This window comes from Ceratotherium simum, chromosome 24 (assembly GCF_057802395.1).
Source record: "Ceratotherium simum simum isolate JZ-2026a chromosome 24, ASM5780239v1, whole genome shotgun sequence".
Lineage (NCBI taxonomy): Eukaryota > Metazoa > Chordata > Mammalia > Perissodactyla > Rhinocerotidae > Ceratotherium > Ceratotherium simum.
In genome coordinates this window covers 42,455,947-42,470,191 of record NC_141923.1, presented here as the reverse complement: position 1 = coordinate 42,470,191, position 14,245 = coordinate 42,455,947, and the positions used below count along the sequence as shown (strand labels likewise).

The following is a 14,245-nucleotide window of genomic DNA, read 5'->3' as shown; positions in this document are numbered from 1 at the left end:
TCTTTATATAGCCAGGATGTTTGAAATAGCAGACAAGGACTTTAAAAACATCTATTATACATATGTTTAAGAGCTTAAAGGAAAAGATGGACATAGTGAATGAACATATGGAAACTCTCAGCAGAGAACTTCTATTTATTCCTACCATGTATTTCTTTTACCTGTTCTAGAACTTCATATGAAATCATATAGTATGTACTCTTTTGTATCCAGATTTTTCTCTTGGCAAAATGTCTAGCATTCATCTACGGTATTGTGTGACCAGCAGTTCTTTTTTATTGCAGAATAAACAAAGTGAAGTAGTTAGATGCTTACACCTAAATGTGGAATCATAGTGATTGCAATAGCTACAAATGCAGACTGATACAAATGTTTTCTTCACAATCTGTTACCTCAAGAAGTGTAGCAAATTGTGAATAGCTTTCTAAAATGGTGACTATTGCTTGATAAGCCTAGACAAAACAAATGTAATATGTTTTCTATTTATAAAACAGTTGCATTTCAAGAAACCTTTCAGTGCATATTAAAAACATGTTTAAAATACTGTGTTCCTATGAAGAATGGATTAAAGTTATGGAATTACATAATGATTCATACATTTGTCAATTATTGTCTGGTGGGACATTAGAAAACTGTATGGAATGAGGGACAATTCTGCATTGGGCAGTATTCTCTTATGCTTTGAAGGACATTATCATTCCTGGATACCACTCATTAAGTGCCAGTGACATTGTGACACCAAAAATGCTCCCACAAATTTCTAAAATGCCCCTTAGGGAGGAGTCATACTCCTATTGATAAGATTGGCTCTGTATTTTCGTCATAGTTCAAAAACGTTCAAACTCATGTATTTTATTTTTTAAAATGTTGAAAAGGTCAAGATAATGAGAAGACAAACCACAGACTGGGAGAAAATATTTGCAAAAGATAAAGAACTGTTATCCAAAACACACAATGAACTTTTAAAACTCAACAAGATGAAAAGGTCCATCTTAGCTGTCTCTCCCTGATTATCTCTGATAAACTAGCTGACCATTGGTTTAGCTTGCATCTCTCGTGAAGCTATCAGCCTTCTCTTAATATTTTACCACCAAAACTCCATTGTTCTTGAGAATGCCCTTAGACTTGAACTTCCCCACACTCTGTTTCAAATAAAGCTAGTCGGTTTGGGGAGATCTTCAGCACACTGTGTTCAAAGGCCTCTCTGTACCCCTGGTCAAAATATCTGAGTCACAGCTCTGAAGCTGGGGCAGGGACAGTGGCCTGATTCTTTTGAAGTGATGCCTTGTTTTAGGATCAGGGCACTGGGTGGAGGTAGTAGCCTCTGGTCTTCTCAGCTTGTCTCTCCTAACATAGAGTCTCCATCCCACAAATGAGCTGGGGTGAGGACAATCATGACCCCAGTATTACCAGCATGCCATGCCTGAGGTCAAGCATCTGCCCTGTGAATGGGGGCTAGGTGGAAGGGAACTCCCAACCTCTTGGTTGCACTTACCTGGAATTTAGCCTCTGCAACATGTAGCTGGAAAGATGAGAAGTTCTTGTGGTCTGCTCCTCCCAGGAAGATACCATAGTCCTTGACTGGAAGCTGGGAAAAGAGGGAGCTCTGTATTCTTGGCTGTACTCACCTGAAGTGGAGTTTCTGTCACAGTGAGCTAGGAGCAGGGAGAGGGAGCAGGTTATAATTCAAATGCCACAGACTCTTGCTGTTCTTACTGAATTATAGGAGACTTTCTTGAATAAATGTTTCTGCATTTGTTGTATGCTCTTAGGACAATTTCCAGAGACTGCAAATGGTTGCTTTTTAAGTAATTTTCAACAGTTATACTTGTTTCATGGGTAGCAGGTCCACAGAGCTCCTCACTACCCTTCCGTAAGTGGCACTCCCAATGTGTACTTTATATACCATTTTGATTTATTGACCCAACAATATCAAAAGGTAGCAAATAATCAAAACTTTTTATAATAATTTTTAAAAATAGCCTGACACAGTGTTATGGGTTTAGCCACAGCCCTCTGTGGTGCTGAGATGGAGTAATAATCTTTCAGTGTCCAAAGAGGAGCTCTAAAATGGTCTAAAAAGTTAGAGCTGGGTCCTCCCGGACTGAGTGGGGGAAAATCACACAGCAAGCTGTGGATGTGAGTGGATACAGGTTGATGGATGCCTCAGCGGATGCCAGTCCAGATGGATGACCACTGAAGACTGATGCTCACCAATGCCGTGGTGCTAAATCAGCCCTTCGAATCTAGATGCTGCCATCTTAAGTTTCTGCCATCTGGCAGAATAGGGGATTGGGAAAAAATTGAGTTGCATAAAAATGACGACTTTCTTGCATCATTAAAATTGTGGACTAAGATTTAGATCAGCTGTTAAAATGTAGGCACTATTTTTGGGACAAGTTTAGCTGAAGGGAGGGAGCCGAGGGAAAGAAAAGCGGGGGAGGAATAGGAGCGGCTTTTTTTTTTTTCTTTTTAGTGAGAGTTTATGTGCTCATGGGAGGAATTTGGTTCAGCGGGAAAGGCTAAGGATACCAGGGAAAGGAGATACTTTATAGCATGAGATTTCTGTGGTTGAAGAAGGGACCAGCTTCTTTACTATTGGAAAGACAGAGCTGAGGACTGGTAAAGATCCAGTTTAGTTTGTAAGGTTTGGTGGCTAAAATATGAAGGTATATGCATCTGATGGCTTCTATTTTCTCGTGAAGTAGGAGTAAAGGTCATCCTTCAAGAGGGGAGGGTCAGTTAAAAGTTTGAGTGGAGAAAGTTTGCAGGGTCACTAAAGTGGTCAGAAAGTGAGCCACCGAGCAAAAAGTTTCAAATTGCTGGGCAGGGTGGAGGGTTTGGGAGAGGCTCTGTATTCTAGGTGCGGAGGGTCCTAACTCAGCTGACTCTATAATTTTTCTCCAGCTGTGCTCAGCTACCCTGGAGCAGGAATGGAGAAGATGGATGATTGAGGTCATCCAGGGCTGTGATTGCACCAGAAAATAACTGCTCAGAATCTCTTCATGTATTTTAAAAACACACATCTTATGTAGCTGTCCTCCAAATTAAACAAATCCTCTCTTTTATATTTTATGATGTCAATTTTCCCATCAGTTTGATAAACGTCTTTATCTTTCCTGGCTCTTTTCCATGTTTCCCTTGTCTTTTACAAATTAGAAAGGCTGTACAGTGCATAGTTAAGACAGGACGTCTGGCCCAACCTGCCAGGTGTGAATCTTATGTCTATTACTTACTTCCTGCGTGACCTTAGGCAAATCACATAGCACCTCTGAGCCTCAGTTTTCTCGTCTGTAAAATGGGAGGGGATAACAATAGTGCCCCCCCCCAGAGGGTTGCTTTGAAGATTAAATGAGCTATTGTATGTATTATGTTGAGTATGACTTGTTGCTGTTATTGTAGTTTAAATGAAATATCAAGCTGGGAGCAGAATGAGATATGAAGGATTACATTCTGGCCTTTATGTATTATGCAATATTGAAAACATCCCAATATTTCATAGCTTCTCTTTCCCCTTTTCCCACAGTCACTATAATCATGCACTCAGTCAGCATGAGGAAAGGTCTAAGTCTTAGATTTATTTGAGAGACATTCTTTCTCCGTTTTTTATTTAAGGCATTAATTTTTGACTCTAAGTATTTACAACTGGACCAGATTTTTTGCTGGCCTGTATCTATATGTATTTTGCTTCCAAATCCATCTCCTTTCTTGGAAAACTGCTTCCAAAAATGCTGCACCTTTTCTTCCCCATAGGTAAACTAAAGAGTGCTGATTATGGCCAATTTTTATAAAGTACAAGGTCCTCAATTAGGCGGTATGCCCTCTTAAGGCAGGTACTGTGCTTTCTACCTTTTATTAGCCTTAGCACCCAGGAAGTTGCCCTATGTAAAGTAGGAAGAAAAACAGTAGATGACTATGATGGTGATGATGATGACGATGATGGTGATGATGATGACGATGATGGTGATGATGATGGTGATGATGATGATGGTAGTACCACAACTTCTTATCCTTAGTTTCCTATCCATTGGCCTTTGTGGGGGCGACAGAGGGTAGAGAAGGGAACATAGGGCTCTGAGGCCAGAAACACTGAGGTTCAAATCCTAGTTCTATCACTGACTAGTTGTGTAGCCTCAAATTAAAAAACATACACAACACTGTAAATTGTTCAGTAACTTATTAGAAACTTTCTCTTTCTCCCCTCCCATTCTTGCCAACCATAACTCTTAGAATCACTAACAGAGTGGTCTCTTCCCCAAGCCATCCCTTTCCTAAAACTTCCTACCGCTACCTACTAAGAGTTAGGATGGGAATTTCTTTTCTGCCTTAAAGTCCTTCATACCACCATCTTGTCGCTTCCAATCTCTCAATTTCTCTTCATTTACCAGGCAGGTTTATTCCATGCCATGTTTATTTATTAAACACCTTCCTTCCATTCTTCTTCCCAGGGAATACCCTATTTTGCAACACATTCGCCTCCTTCCTCTAAGATCTCTCTTTTTCTGCCTTTTGCACAGTTGCCGAATTCCTATTCTATGATACCTTTCATAACTGGAAGACTTTATCTTTCTCCCTAAATTCCAGACATGACTTTCTCACAATGCCAAAAAAATCACAACTTTCTTGCCTTTAACAGGCAAATACTTTAGATATCTGTTAAATGTTCGTTCAGCTGCATTAAGTCTGTATATGTTTTATAAGTACTAAAGAGGAGAGATTATCTCGTCTACTTTGTATGACATCGAGTGTTGCAAGATATATACAGATAATTCATAAACTTCTGACTGACGATGCCTTCAGAAGGGGAAATAATTAAAACATCTTTATCTCTGACACGAATCATATATTTCCATCTTTGATTACAAAATAATGACATACACCCACTTATCACACAAAAATTTAAGTACAATAAACATCTTTAAATACTTTACAAGAAAAAAAAAGGTGGCTATTTCATATTGAATCTTTATATGATAGCTGATATCATTTCATATCTAGTTTAAAGTATTTATTCAATTAAGGGTGTGAAACATACACATACAGCTAATCTTCGACAAAGGATCTAAGAACATACAATGGAGAAAAGAAAGTCTCTTCAACAAATGGTGTTGGGAAAACTGCACAGCCACGTGCAAAAGAATGAAGGTAGATCATTATCTTTTGCCATACACAAAAATTAACTCAAAATGGATTAAAGACCTGAAGGTAAGACGTTAAACCATAAAACTCCTAGAAGAAAATATAGGCAGTACACTCTTTGACATCAGTCTTAAAAGGATCTTTTCGAATACCTTATCTACCCGGACAAGGGAAACAAAAGAAAAAAATAAACAAATGGGACTTCATCAGACTAAAAAGCTTCTGCAAGACAAAGGAAACCAGGAACAACACGAAAAGACAACCCACCAACTGGGAGAAAATATTTGCAAATTAAGGGTGTGAAAAGTTGAAGACAAGAGGGGCAAGATGGAGGAAACAAAGAGGGAGAAAACACAACATCTTATAAAATTCTGAGTAAATGATTCTGTGTACAGTGGCATTGAATGTGAGAAAGTTCACATACACAAATCCTAAATTGTGCTTGAAAATTTTTTTAAATGCATCTTTGTTTTGCACATTTCTGAAGATATTTCCAGCTTGATTGAAGCACCTCTCTGACTTTATTTCTAAGTGATTAATATCCTATTACATATAATCATCCCACCCCATTCTCTCTTTCTAATAAACACTATGTTATTTTCGGCAAGGTATGTCTATAAAGCAACAATCCACTTTTTTTTAAACAAATGTACCCAAACTTCCAAATGTAGGAAAGGATAATCCTCTTGGAAAGCTCTATGCTTATTCCAAGAATGCCGCCACTTCTCAAAACATTTCTAGAATTCCTCTTTAGAATCATCTTCATTATTTAAAAACTATATAGGAAAACCAATCTTGTTACTTCATAGAGCTCTCATATTTTATATATAAAAAAGTGGCATTACTCACCTGAGTCAATCAACTTGACTTTAAATGAGATTTTTGGCTGTGTCCAAAAATCAATTATCTCAAAAGACAGACTTTCTACTATGCAAGTTATTTTTTTTTTAATGTGAAAACATTCTGAGAGCAGCATCCCAAATTACCTTGTTTGGTAGCAGGTTCAAGTAAGAGTAAAGCCTCAGAGCCCCCAAGGCAGACAATTTAGGGCATAACATGTCCCTCAACTGGGACCTTTTTTTGTGTGCGTGTGAGGAAGATCAGCCCTGAGCTAACATCCACGCCAATCTTCCTCTTTTTTTTTTTTTTTTTGCTGAGGAAGACCAGGCTTGGGCTAACATCTGTGCCCATCTTCCTCCACTTTATATGGGACGCCAAAACAGCATAGCCTGACAAGCTATGCCAGTGTGCGCCAGGGATATGAACCCCGGCCGCCAGCAGCAGAGCGCGTGCACTTAACCGCTACGCAACCGGCCGGCACCTGGGACATTTTAAAGCATAATCTTGGAACACTTTTTTAAACAGCCCCATCTCTTTACTTTCATACTTCTATTTGCCCTTCAGATGGCTAAATTTTATAGCAATAAACCACCTTTTCAAAATTCTAGAATGGTTTTCAATGGGATATGAATTTTAAATTTCCCACAAAGATTATTGGGGGTGGGGGGAGCCCACCGAAGTGTGTAAGGATAAGAATTACCTGCTCCCAACCTAAGCACCCAAAGCATGTGTTGGAGGTGCAAGTTCTAAAAATCTGAAGTTTTGTTGAATGCTGGTGATTTAGAGGGGCCTTCAAGCAATTCCCAGGGTCTCCATTCTTTCCTCAAACTCTATTTACACTGTATTTGAACACATACAGGTTGCATTCAAATAAATTTTTTTGTTTCACAGTGTGATTCCAGTAATATGAGCTTTTCAGTAGTTGTGACTTTTATTTTTGTCACTTAAGTTCACAATGCATGGTTGTGTGGTTTAAGTTGTTTTAAGTTTTGCCTTTTACATTCCTTTCGGCACCTTAGAAGAAGGGAACATGGTGTTCTACGCTGTTTGGAGAAGGTGGCAAGCCTCCGCCTGTCTCTTTTTTAAAGTTTGGCTTTCTGAAATACACGATTCTCCCCGGAATCCTGTGTCATTAAACAAAGCGAGTGAAAATTTGCCTTCACAAGCTGCGCATTCCAACCCTTAGAGGCTAGTATCCACGGCTTCGGATTTAGTCTGTTTGGCCACTGCTGTCACAGGCTCTGGTGGCCCCTCCCGGCAGAAAAGCACAACTGGATTTTTTCGAGCCCACATGGCCACGTCCCCTCCCATCCCGACGGCCCGGTTGGAAGCGGACATCCTGCCGCAGGCCCCCAGCCGTTTGGCGTAGCGGTTTCGAAGGCGATTGCGGCTTCTGGCCTGCAGACCCGGGCCCTGGTTGGGCAGGAAAACGTCCACATTCCTAGTCCGGTAGCCCTCTTCCCGACTGCGCCCTAGGAGCATCGAAATGTTGGGGTTGCGGATGGCGTAGATGACAGGGTTGATGGCCCCATTGGCCCAGGTCAGCCAGACAGCCACCACGTTGAGGAGCGAGGGGGCCTGCGTGGCCTGGGCCTGCCGGGCGGCGGCCAGCAGCACCAGGAAGCAGTAGGGCGCCCAGCAGCAGATGACGAAGACGATCATGACGAGCACGGTGGTGGCCGTGCGCACCTCGCTGAAGAAGCGCAGCACGCGCGCGTAGGTGGTCACGGGCCGCACGCGCACGTCCGACAGGCGCACGGTCTTGCAGATGTGGTAGTGGCAGAAGCACATGAGCAGGAAGGGCAGCAGGTAGCAGGCCACCACTAGCCCCACGCTGTAGGCCGCACCCAGCTGCGCGGGGTCGGGGAAGGTCCGGTACAGGCAGCCGTGGAAGCTCTGCGCGGCCGGGGGCTCCCGGGGCGCGCGGAGCAGCTCCCAGGGCAGGGAGAAGCCCAGCGCCGCCAGCCAGGCGCCCGCCAGCAGCTGCAGCGCGCGGCGGCGGCCGATCTTCTCGCGGGGCGGCCGCACGATGGCGCAGTAGCGGTCCAGCGAGATGAGGGCCACGCTGAGCGTGGACACGATGCCGAAGCACGAGCTGAAGAAGCGGCTCGCGGCGCAGAAGCCGCGCCAGGGCCCCGCGGCGGCGGCGGGCGCCGGGTCCCCGGGCGGCGTGAAGAGGTCCAGGAAGGCGGCGGGCAGGCAGAGCAGCGCCGTGAGCAGGTCGGACAGCGACAGGGACAGGATGAAGGCGTTGGTGACGGTGCGGAGCTGCCGGTGCTTCACGATCACCCGCATCACGGCGCAGTTGCCCAGACTAGACAGCAGGAAGATGAGCAGGAGGACGAGCGCCTGCGCCGCCACCGCCGCCCCGTGCGACAGCAGCGGCGCCGCCTCGGGGCCCAGCGGGGGCCTCCCCGCCGCCCCCGGCGCCCCGTGCCCGCCGAGGCCGCCGCCAGCCGGGGCGCCAGCGCTGCCGGCCCCGCTCCCGTCGCTCTGGTTCCCCAGCGCCGCGGCCGCCGCGGTCGCCACGGTGCTGAAGGAGAGCACGGCCGCCGCCGCCGCCGCGGAGGAAGTGCCGCCAGGGCCGCCGGCCGGGGAGGGGGCGCCGGGGGGCGGGCTGCCCAGCAAGGCCGGGCTCGCCGGCGGGCGGAGCGGCGGCGGCTTCTCCATGAGGCCCCGCGGGGGCGGCGGGTCTGTTCATCCCGCTCGGGGGGCGGCCGCCAGCCGCAGGGTGGCTCGGGCCGGGCGAGGCCGCCGCCGGGAGTGGGGGTCCGCCGGAGCGGTGGCCGTAGCCCGGGAGCCGCGAAGCCTTTGACGTGGGTTCCAGGCGTTGCCGGGGGAACCGCGTGTTTACGCAGGAGCGCGGGGCGGGACGCCGGGGAAGTGCCCTCCGAAAAGACGGCCCACGACCTCGCCTCTGCCCGAGGTTACCCGGCCCGGGTCTGGGCTTCAGAGAGACCTCCTCAGTGACCACGGCCCTGCCAGATGGAGCGAGACGGGCCCTCCCTGATAGAAATGACCAAATTCAACAAGGGCGCGCGCTCCAGCTTTCTCGTTGGATACAAAGGTCCTGCAGGGAGGCCTTCGTGGGGGGCGCTTTGCTGCCTGTGGGTGTTTCTGGCATATGCAGGTAGGAAAGGAATCTAGAACCTGAAGTGAAAAACAGTCCAAATCCACAGAGGTTAAACTTGAGGGGCAGAATAATTTAAAACAGGTGTGCGCAAACTTGACTGTGCAAGAGAATCACCTAGAGACCTTGTTAAGACACCGGTGACTGGGCCCACTCCAGAGTTTCAGATTCAGCAGGCCTGGGGGCCTGTGGGAGAATCTGCATCTCTAACAAGTTCACGGATGGTAATGATGTTGCTGGTCTGAGGACCACGCTTTGAGAGCCACTGATGTAGTGAGCTCGTTAAAATGCAGATTCACTGGCCTACTCCCGGGATTACTGAGGATGGGCCCACGAATCTAAACCCCATAGGTGACTCTGATACAGGTGCTCTGAGGAGCTGGATATGGATCTTGGAGGCAGGATGTCACCTTGTTTTCAAGGGCCTAGACCTCAGGACCATAATTGGCTCACCCATGTGTCTGGGGGAGAAGGAAGAGAGATTGGTTCCTTGCCCTGCTGGCAGCTTTTATCAGTTCTCTGGAATGTGGTGTGTTTTGAGTCTCAGGTGCTGCCAGCCAGGCAGCCACCAGACGCAGCTCCAGGTGTCTGGCTGGGAGATACAGGAACAGGAAGGGCCTGGCTGTCCAGGGAAGCTGCATCTCAAGTTTCTGGGCATGGCCTCTGACGGAGGAAAGTGTGATAAACCCTGAGGTTCTCTAAAGCAGTGGTTTGCAAAGTGTGGGCCCCAGACCAGCAGCATCAGCATGACCTGGGAACTTGTTAGAAATGCTGATTCTCAGGCCCTGCCCCAAATCTACTGAATCTAAAACTCTGGGGGTGGGGCCCAGCCACATGCCCTGCAAGTGATTCTGATGCACAGTCAAGTTTGAGAAACTTGCTCTAAAGAATGACTAGTACACTTGCAGGTCTTAAAATCAATGATATTAGTGCCTGGGTGCTCATTTCAGTGAAGAAAAATATCCTCCTGGAAATTTACAGCATAAATAGAAGTCATTTAACTTAGCAATCAGCTAAGACTGGGTTTCTCAGCCTCAGCATTATGACATTTTGAGCCAGATAATTCTTTGCTGTGGGGGCTACCCTATTCATTGTAGGATGGTTAGCAGTATCCCTAGTTTCTACCCACGAGATGCTAGTGGTGACAACTAAAAATGTCTCCAGACATTGCCAAATGTCCCCGGGGGGTGGGGAGTGGGGAAAATCCCCAGCTGAGAACCACTGAATTAAGATAAAAATATATAATAGATTAATTTATTTAGCAAATCTCCTTTGTGCTAGGTTTTCAGAAACAACAAATAAGGATCCTAGCCCAAAGAACCTTACAGTTTAGGCAAACACAAATATATCACAATGTCCTAAGTGTTGTTAAAAAATATATGAATGAAATTCTATGGCGATAACTAACTCTTCCTAAGGTAGCTGGTGAAGACTTCTCACAAGAGGTGCCATTGGGCTCTCCAAAAAAAGAAAAGGAAGGACATTTACTGCATGTGCTAAATCTGAAGGTTAGTCTCTAAGTACTTGACTCTTGGGTACCTGTAAGAAGTGTCTGTATCCTAGGATACATCGGGGTGGGGAGTGAAGAGAGAAATAAACGGTAAAAGTTGATTGGGGCTCTCTTATAGAGGCCTTGCATGCTATGTTATGGAGATTGAACCTCATTGGGGGAAGATGAGGTAATGACATTAGCCACCAAAGGAGTTTAAGCAAGGGAGGGCCATGATCAGCTGTGGTTCAGGAAGAGAAGAGTGACCTCCTGGTTTTCTTCCTTCCTTGTTTGCCTCAGTGTCCTCTGCCAGGTCATCCTCTTCCCCTGCCTTTAAATGCTGGAGTCCATCAAGGCTTAGTCCTCGGCTCCCCTGGACTTCCTCCCTCATCTTACTCACACCTAGAGCGTTGAAAACTATCTATATATTCATAACTCCAAATTATATCTCTAGCCCCAAACCATGTATCTCGCTACTCAGCATTTCTCCTTGATGTGAATAGCACCTCAGACTCAACATGAGCAAAATGGGATTCATGATCTTCCCTCCACTCTTCCTAAAAACCTTGGTCCTCAGTATTTTCTATCCCAGAAAATGGCACCACCTTCCATCTAGCTTACAAGCCAAAAACTTAGGATTCTTTCTCAATTCTTCTTCCTTACCACCAGCCCATGTCCAATCCATCACCAAGTCCCGGGGGTTTTACTTGTTAAATATCCTTGTGTCCATTCACTTCCTCCATCACTTCGTCCTCCGCCTGAATGTTAGCTCTCGCCCTCTCTTCTTTGGATTGCTGCTGTCACCTCCTAACTGGTCTCCCCACATCCAGCCCCTTACTCCACACTAAAGGCAGAATGCTCTTTTAATCAAAATAAATTTGATCATGGCACTCATTTATTTAAACTCCTCTAATGGCCTTCTCCATTTAATTTAGGAAAGGACCCCAATCCTTAATATCTCCTACAAGGCACTGCATGAGTTGACATCTGCTTCCTTTCTAGTCTCGTTTGGGGCCACCTTCCTTTTTTGTTCCACTCTAGTTACACTGGCCTTATGTGAATTCCTTAAACCCCTCATCTTAGAGCTGTCCCCTCTGCCTGAAAGCCCCACTCCCCCCCTTCCCCCAAGTCCCTTGAATCCGAAGCCTTCTTGGCTTATAGCACAGAACCACTGTCTAGAAATATGTTTTTGTGATGAAGTATTACCTGCTTGCCACTGGGCTCTGTGAAGACTAGGACTTCGTCTGTTTGGCTTTTTATTAGATTCCTAGTACTTGGCACTGTGGAAAACTGCCAGATACACAAAAAATACTGTTTGAGTGACTGTAGGAGGAGAATCTGGCAACTGGGAGACCAGTTTAGAAAAGGCATTTTAGGGCCGGCCCCGTGGCTTAGCGGTTGAGTGCTCGCGCTCCGATGCTAGCAGCCTGGGTTCGTATCCCGGGCGCGCACCGATGCACTGCTTCTCCAGCCATGCTGAGGCCGCGTCCCACATACAACAACTAGAAGGATGTGCAACTATGACATACAACTATCTACTGGGGCTTTGGGGGAAAAATAAATAAATAAAATTATAAAAAAAAAAAAAAGGCATTTTAATTGTCCAGGGGAGAAATGAAAGACTCTGAACTAAGGCATTTACAGTGAAGAAGGAGACGAGATTTTAAGGAGGTAGTATATGGATTAGGGTCTTTGGATATAAGTAGTACAAACAGTGAGGGCACTGTCTCATTTAAGCATAAAAGGAATTTACTGGAAGGACAGGGGGAGTTCAAATTACAAAAGGAAAGTCTTAATAGCCAGCCCCAAGAAGAAGAGAAGTCAGGGCAGCTCTGTGGGTAGAGATAGCAGAAAGTAATTGGGGGTGACTTCTTTAGGGCACTATCAGAATAAATCTGCTTCAACCATTTGTCAGACTTTTGTCATTTCTCTCAAGATCCCAGGTCCTGGGAGAGAGAATCTGATTGGTGTAGCCCTTGCCTGGCAGTCCCAGCAAGGCTCCATGCAGGGGATGGATAGTTTGCCAAAAGAAAAGCAGGGTGTTGTTAAGAGCAGGGGAAAGGAATGATGCCGGCCATATCCACAGACATCCCTCTCAGGAGCATCAACAGACAGGACGGAAGGCTGTGAACAAGGAGCCAAGGATAAATCCCAAGTTCCTGGCTCGATGGATGGTGGTACCATTAACCAAGGAAGGGATGCAGGAGGAGGGGCACGTTCCAGGGGGCAGACGAGTTTGGTTTGTCCACTAAGTGGTGATCTGCAGGATGGCTCTGGATCTCAGGATTTAGAGATTTGGGAGATGTCAGCCTCTCTACAAGAGAGAAAACCATGGGCATGAATGTGACAACTTAGGGACAGGGTATTGAGTGAAGAGAGAAAAGAACCATGGACGGAATGCGAGCGAGTAGTAAAAATTAAAACGCAGGTAAAGGGAGAAAAGCTAGGCAGGTGAGTGAAATATTTAATGAGACACGTTTGGCCAACTGAGAAATCAGCTGTCCTGTGTTTTTGGTTTTGTTTTGCGCTTCAGAAAAGAGGATAAGGTAATTGTCTCAGCCTCTTCTCAGGAAAGTTGCTGTAACGATGAGGTCAGTGCTCTCCTTTACCTCCAGGTGGGGACCTAACAGGCTTTTCATGTATTTCAGAGCTTAGAGGAGAAGCTGCCAGGTAGAGGAGACTCACCTGTAAAGCCTGGGCCCAGTGGGTCAATAGAATAGACTGGTTAAAGAGTTTTGCTACTCAGACCGCAGTCCTGCCACCAGCAGCATCAGCACCACCTGGGAGCTTGTGAGAAAGGCCCCATCCCATGTGCAATAAATGAGAATCTGCATTTTCAGATCCCCACGTAATTCGTACCTACATAGAAGTATGAGAAGCATTGTCCTAAGGAGGGATGGTATGGAATTTGTGGGTTTCAAGGGTTGAAAAGAAGGATGCTCCAGCTCTTATGGAGTCTAGAGGAGATGGACTTGGGCCCACACAGTTGCAGCACTGGTGGGTACTAATGGGGACTGGGTACTAACCTATTGGCCTTGAGAGCCTCAGTGAGTGGCTCTGTGGCTGGGCTCAGCACCAAGGGAGTAGAGGTTCCTGCTCTAAAATGTACCACCCCTGCCTCCCAGGAGCAAGCAGCAGCATCCGCTACAGATTGCAGAAATCCTTGGGTGACCATTAGTTCTGGCAGTTTTTGATCAAGCATAGTTTCCAGTGAGTCATACGGTAGAAACCAGCCTGCAACAGTTGAATAGCAAATAGGAGGGGAGAAAATGTACCCAATGAGCAGAGAGTCAGGAATCTGGAAGGTTGACTACAATGGGAAGGAAACCCCGGCCACAGCAAAAGAGGGAAAGTGGACAAGGGATGTTTGTTTCACTTTGTTTATGATGAGCACATTTCAGTACTTAGAGGAGGGAACCAGTGAGGGGAAGGACGTTGCTTGAAAGAGGTTAATTGATGAGGCAAGACCCTTACCAAGGACGGGAAGGGATGGATGTGAGCAATAGTTAGAAGGTAGAATCAACAGGGCTTTGTGACTGATTACACACGTGGAGGTGAGAGGAGGAGTTAATTTCCCTAGTGTTTTTGCCTCCAAGGGAGACGGGGTGAAGTACAGAAGGAATGAATATTATTGCAAAGATCTGGGC

General features: G+C 46.1%; 1 protein-coding gene across 1 annotated transcript; it reads right to left on the bottom strand.

Annotated features, from left to right (window-relative positions):
* Positions 1-4,822: 4,822 nt before the first annotated feature.
* GPR135 (G protein-coupled receptor 135) lies at positions 4,823-8,740 on the bottom strand. The gene has a single exon (XM_087448430.1). The coding sequence runs from the start codon at positions 8,647-8,649 to the stop codon at positions 7,162-7,164; it is 1,488 nt and encodes a 495-aa protein (XP_087304556.1). The 5' UTR covers positions 8,650-8,740; the 3' UTR covers positions 4,823-7,161.
* Positions 8,741-14,245: the final 5,505 nt, after the last annotated feature.